General features: G+C 45.8%; 1 protein-coding gene across 2 annotated transcripts; it reads right to left on the reverse strand.

Annotated features, from left to right (window-relative positions):
- Nucleotides 1–2,200: 2,200 nt before the first annotated feature.
- LOC309525075 (uncharacterized protein) lies at nt 2,201–4,826 on the reverse strand. 2 transcript variants are annotated; one of them, XM_082210442.1, is made up of 2 exons: nt 4,745–4,826; nt 2,201–4,151 (listed from the first exon to the last, which is right to left on the reverse strand). In XM_082210442.1, exons 1-2 carry the CDS (start codon nt 4,764–4,766, stop codon nt 3,091–3,093), a joined length of 1,083 nt encoding a protein of 360 aa, XP_082066568.1. In that variant the 5' UTR covers nt 4,767–4,826; the 3' UTR covers nt 2,201–3,090. The 2 variants fall into 2 exon arrangements, with proteins under 2 accessions (XP_082066568.1, XP_082066569.1); XM_082210443.1 differs by having other exon boundaries at nt 2,201–4,148; nt 4,745–4,819.
- Between the last annotated feature and the right edge of the window lie 1,668 nt (nt 4,827–6,494).

A 6,494-nucleotide genomic window follows, 5' to 3' on the forward strand; every position in this document is an offset into this window, starting at 1 on the left:
CCTTCTAACAATAACTCAGTTGCATCCTAGGCATTTACAGAGTGTTGTCCCCTACCCCCAACCCCAAAATAATCCTGGTAACAGTGGTTTGTTAAGGGTGTTGGAATTGTAAAGCTGTGAGGAGGTCAAAACTGTTATTTAATTATTACCTTCATTGACCACATTTTTCTTCCAAGGCGCTTAAGGGAGTGTACATGCTTCTCTCTCCCCCTCCCCCAATTCATCCTCACAACGACCCTGTGAAGCAGGTTAGGCCAAGAGGCAGTGACTGGCCCAAGGTCACCCAGTAAGCAGGATTTGAACCCTGGTCGCTCTAACCATTATGCCACACTGCCTCTCTATGGTTGTAGTTACTGTTGTTGCTGTTATTAATTAAATTTATGTTGCTCAAGGCAACCCAAAGCAACATACAGTGGTACCCCGCAAGACGAATGCCTCGCAAGACGGAAAACCCGCAAGACGAAAGGGTTTTCTGTTTTGGAGGCGCTTCGCAAGACGAATTTCCCTATGGGCTTGCTTCGCAAGACGAAAGCCCATAGGGAAATCTCCGGGGACCTCTTTTAAATGCTGGCGGTGGGGAGCAAAGCCTTCCCCCCCCTCCGGCCTTCAGAAGAGGTCCAGGAAGGCTGGCGGGGGCCGAAAGGCTTTGCTCCCCACCGCCAGCATTTTAAAAGCAGTCCGGGATAGCAGGGATGAGCTTCCCGCTATCGCGGACGGCTTTTGAAGGCAGGCGGGGGGGGGAGCAAAGACTTTCGCCCCCCGCCCGCCTTCAGAAGAGGTCCAGGACCTCTTCTGAAGGCGGGTGGGGGGCAAAAGTCTTTGTCCCCCCTGCCTGCCTTCCCAGGGGCTTTTACATCGCCCCGGACAGCGGAGAAGTCCTCCGCTGTCCCGGGCGATTTTAAAATGCCGCCCGCCAGCATTTTAAGATCGCCCCAGACAGCGGAGAAGTCCTCCGCTGTCCCGGGGTTTTTTAAAATGCTGGGGGTGGGAAGAAAAGCCCTTGTTCCCCCCCCCCAGCCTTCAGAAGAGGTCGGGGGACAGACTGTCCCCGGACCTGGTCTGAAGGCGGTTTCCATAGGAACGCATTAATTGATTTTCAATGCATTCCTATGGGAAACCGTGCATCGCAAGACGAAAAACTCGCAAGAAGAAAAAACTTGCGGAACGAATTAATTTCGTCTTGCGAGGCACCACTGTACAGTGGAACCTCATGTTACAGAACAGGATCTGTTCCGGAGGCCCGTCCGTAACACGGAACTGACGCAAGCCGACGTGCTGCGACTGCGCATGCGCGTGGCACGATTTAGCGCTTCTGCGCATGCGTGAGCAGCGAAACCCGGAAGCAACCCGTTCCGGTACTTCCAGGTTGCCGCGGGATGCAACACGAAAACGTGTAACCTGAAGCGGACGCAACTGGAGGTATGACTGTACAACCAAACCGTTTCCAGGTTCTTTGAGGGGGTCCTTTACCTTTTTTACCTGTCAAGGGGGCTGGGAATGGTAGCTCTGTGAGGGGTGAACTGTAATTCCCAGGATCATTTGGGTGGAGGGGGATGTCATGTGCTTTTAATGTACAATGTGTATACAGTCTTTGAAATAACCCCTTAGCCTGGGGGGGGATTTGAGCCTGTGCCCACTCCACCAGGTATTGGATTCCACCTCCCCAAACAGCATAGCCAACAACCAGAGGTGATGGGAGTTGCAGTCTGGGAAATGAGTCAACTACAGTTTCCAAGATCCTTGTGCCATGAATGGGTTTTACACATACAGTGGTACCTCGTATTAAGTACTTAATTCGTTCCAGAGATCCGTTCTTAACCTGAAACTGTTCTTAACCTGAAGCACCACTTTGGCTAATGGGGCCTCCCGCTGCCGCGCGATTTCTGTTCTCATCCTGAGGTAAAGTTCTTAATCTGCGATACTATTTCTGGGTTAGCGGAGTCTGTAACCTGAAGCGTATGTATCCTGAAGCGTCTGTAACCCTAGGTACCACTGTATTACTAGTGAGCACTGCCCAGGAATTAGAAGAAAAAGAAGAAGAAGAAGAGTGGTTTTTAAATGCACAGTGCAATTTATGAGTTCAGTCATAGCAAAAATCAGGCAAATTCACCTGCTGCCTGGGGCTGATGGGAGTTGTAGTCTGAAACATCTGGATGCCACCAGATTGGCAAAGACAGGTGTAGAAGCAAGCACAATGGGATTTAATAATAATAACAATAATTTATTATTTATACCCCATCCATCAGGTTGGGTTTCCCCAGCCACTCTGGGAGGCTCCCAACAGAATATTAAAAACACAATAAAACATCAAACATTAAGAACTTCACTAAACAGGGCTGCCTTCAGATGTCTTCCAAAAGTCAGATAGTTGTTCATCTCCCTAACATCTGATGGGAGGGCATTCCACAAGGCGGGAGCCACCACCGAGAAGGCCCTCTGCCTGGTTCCCTGTAACCTCACTTCTCGCGGGGAGGGAACTGCCAGAAGGCTCTCGGAGCTGGACCTCTGTGTCCGGGCTGAATAGGAGAATTTCCTGAGTAAATCTCCTGTTGCTAGCAATGCATTCCATATAGACTCATTCAGAAATAAAGGGGGGATATCAGTCTAATAAATATTAAGTGAAGCAAAAAATACCCAACAAGAAAACAAGGCATGTTTAAAACCACTTCTTGTCACACACTTAAACAAGCTGTTGTGAATGTTATATTCTGCCTTACGATGGAACACATCTTTTCTAGGGGACGCAAACTTTTTTAATTATTTGAATAGAAATGTTGTTGTGCATGTTTCGTTACATAGTAATATTAAGAAGATAGGTCTCTGTCCTCCAGGAGCTTACAATCCAAATTCTGAACAGGGCGGAGAAGTCAATCCATTCCCTTGATCATTTGGGTTGCCTTTTTCGGAAATTTTCCCAACTCCACACTATCCTTTTTGAGATGAAACAACTAGAGCTGTACACACTATTTGAAATGTGGTCACACCATAGATCTCTCTAATGGCATGTTTTTAAAAATAAAAGTGGATTGTCAGATGAATGATAAGGAAGTGGCTTCTGTTCACTCCCCTCCCCCCGCCACTCACTACAACTTAAGTGGTGTCTCCCAGATGTATTCTCATGTGTCTGATAAGATTCTCCCGCCGATTGAAGCGTTCCCCACATTCCGTGCAGCGATAGGGTTGCTCTCCTGTGTGGATCCTCTGATGACGGAGGAGATCTTGGCTCCAGTTGAAGCTTTTCCCACATTCTGAACACTTGTACTGTTTTTCTCCAGTGTGGATTCTCTGATGGCTGATAAGGTTCTGGCTCCGGTTGAAGCTTTTCCCGCACTGGGAGCACGTATATGGTTTCTCTCCCGTGTGAATTCTCTGGTGACTTATAAGGGACTGGCTGAGATGGAAGCTTTTCCCACACTCATGGCACTTATACAGTTTATCCTCTGTGTGGCTGCTCTGATGCCTCGTTAGGTTCTGGCTGCGGCTGAAACTTTTCCCGCATTCCAAGCACTTGTGCTGCTTCTCTCCCGTGTGGATTCTCTTGTGGCTACGGAGGTTCTGACTCCGGTTGAAAGTCTTCCCACATTCCGAGCACCTATAGGGCCTCTCTCCCGTGTGGGTTCTCTGGTGGCTAATGAGAGACTGGCTCAGATCAAAGCTCTTCCCACACTCGTCACACTCATACGGTCTCTCCCCTGTGTGGGTTCTCTGATGTCGGTTAAGGCTCGATTTGTCACAAAAAGTCTTGCTACAAACGGAACACATATACGGTTTCTCCCCTGTGTGGGTTCTGTGATGTGAAGCAAGGTTCGTGTTCCGGCTAAAACACTTCCCGCAGTACAAACACTGATAGGGTTTTTCTCCTGTGTGGGTTCTCTGATGTCGCTTAAGGTTTGAGTCGTCTCTGAATACTTTCCCACATGTGATACATTTATTCCTGTCCTCTTCAGTGTCTATCATCTCCTGAACATCTGGGAGATCTCCACCTTGAAAAGCGGAGGATTCTTTCCTGCCGTCCTCTGGTAGGGTTTCATGCCGTCTATGTGGTTCATCTGGGTTCCCAATCTTCATTTCCACCTCCATGGTCACAATCCTTTCTTGTGACATCCTGGATGTTCTGTCCTTCTGCTCCTCGTTCTCCCAAACGGCATCTGCTGGCAAATATACATATAGATAGTGACATTTTAAGAGAGCAGGGAAGTAACAGGACCTTCAAAATAGGGCACAAATTCATTCATTCAAGACACAGAAACGTTTTAAGCAAAAGGCATAGAAACCCTTGGCTCTCCAGATGTCATAGAATTGTAGAGTTGGAAGGGACCATGAGGGCCATCTAGTCTAACCCTTTGAAATACAGGGATCTTTTGTACAATGTCGGCTTGAACTTACAACCCGCAGGTTAAGAGGCTCATGCTCTACCAACTGAGCTACAACTCCCATCATCCCTGAGTCTGTGACAACCACCTCCCAGCCACCCTGGGTCTGGTGCTACCTGGAGAAGGGAGATCCGACCTCAGAAGGGTGCCCTTCTCTTGCACCTTCCCATCTTGCTACCACAAAATGTTGGGGTGGGCTGCCATCTTGGCTGGCTTTAAACGTGTTAGGCAAATTCAAGGAGGATTTTCAATGGCTACTGGCCAAGAGGACTCTCATTCATTCATTCTGTTAAGTTGTGAGTGAACTTCAGTACATAACACATTCATTCATTCCACTTCCACTATATATATATAACCCACCCTCAACTCACCAGCTCCGCTGGAGTCGTTCATCCTGCACCCGTGGGAAAGGCGAGGGCTACTTTCCCACGGTAGGCTTGGGAGGCCCGGAAGTGACGCTCCTTCCTCCGTAGAGCCTCTCTAGGAAACGCAGACTCCGCGAACAAGACGAAGGCAAAGACTACGGATCCCAGCAACCCTTGCGCCTGGAAAGGTTGCCGGGGAAAAGGAAAACCACAACTCCCAGCAACGCTTTGGGCCGCCGGGGGCGGCGCCCGTTTGCAATTGAGGGGTCTGATTGGCTGAGATTGGGAGGCTGAGGCGGGGATTGGCTGGCAGAGCGGAAGTGCTGGTTGGAATTGTTTATAGCAATTCAACTTCAGCGTCTGAGAGACTCGGCTGTGTGATTTAGCTAAGAAGCGGGGCTGAATCCTGCCATTGCATATGGATATGGCGCAGCATTTTTAAAAACATTTTATATATACTTTTCAGGTTTATACATTTCATTAATTTTACAATCATTTTAACATGTCAAAACTTGACTTCCTTCCTCCTCTTTCTGTGGTTCCTTAAATTTATTTTTTAATATCTTCTGCATATCCAAATTCATTTAATTTGCTCATTTATTCGTCTACTTTAAATATATATTATAAAACTGCAGGTTATTACAATGTTTTTATCTGTTTGCAATTTATCCGTAAAAATTCAATAAACCATTTCCATTCTTTTATAAAAAGTTTGTTATCTTGATTTCTTATTCTTCCAGTAAGTTTTGCCATTTCTGCATATTCCATAAGTACAAATTAGATAGTTCTGTCCCTATAATTCCCAGAAAGGCTATAAGGGAGCAGATGGTCTTTGAGGTATCCTGGACCCCAATTGTTAAGGGTCTTGTGAATTAATTGTATTTAAAATTGTTGTGACCAACCTGGAACTTACGGTGAAGGGCAAGGAATAAATTATTATTGTTATAACGCGTGTGGCTATAAACAAAAACAGAGGACTCCCCACATGTTATAAGACATTTTGGTTAAGCTGTTGCCTTCTGCACAAATAGTTGTTTGCAATAAGAACTAAATGTTATGAGGCCGCAGTTATGTACATTTTTCCTGCGGGTACACAAGGGTATGCATATCCCTAAACATTTTGTGAATCTTTTTAATTTTGTCCATTTACTGTATTTACTTTTCCAGATTTTAACTATAAAATGGTGATTTTCTTGAGTCAAACTGAGAGTACCCCCTAAACATTTTTTTAAGGGAAAAAAGCACTGGTTGTGAATGTATTTCCATCTGGGTTAGGGTGGGATGTTTCATTTTTTTATCTGTATAATGTAATATGTTGAAATGATTTAATATAAATATAAATTAGTGTTAATAAGAATTAATAATCTTTTAACTAAAAAGGTGTTTCTGCCCCCAAACAGCGTTCCATTGGTCACAACAAATTGCGCTCTGGATGTGCTGCCACCTGCCATTTGGCCAAGTGCTGGGAACTTGGCTGAATAGAAGGCGAACGCCTGACAGCTACCTTAGTCGGAGTTCAGGATTTTCCTCATCTGCCCAATGCAAGAAGAGAGCTTTTTGTCCACTTCGAATAAATCAGAGTTAATTCATTGCAGGACTGATCAATTAAATGTGTATGCATTTTGATATAAATTAAACATTCTGAAGGAGGGAAAGGACTTGTTCTCTCTCTTTCTTTCTGATTCTTTTCCATATAACAACATCCACCATCTATACATGTGGTTTAACAGTCAATCCCTCTTCCCGGGAACTATTG

The sequence above is a fragment of the Podarcis vaucheri genome, assembly GCF_965113315.1.
Source record: "Podarcis vaucheri genome assembly, chromosome: 2".
NCBI classification, from domain to species: domain Eukaryota; kingdom Metazoa; phylum Chordata; class Lepidosauria; order Squamata; family Lacertidae; genus Podarcis; species Podarcis vaucheri.

Excerpts from the sequence above, each read along its gene's own strand:
- LOC309525075 (XM_082210442.1), bottom strand. The coding sequence starts at position 4,766 with ATGAACGACTCCAGCGGAGCTG. Across the intron at positions 4,152-4,744 it reads GAACGACTCCAGCGGAGCTG|CAGATGCCGTTTGGGAGAAC; the intron begins GTGAGTTGAGGG and ends TATATTTGCCAG.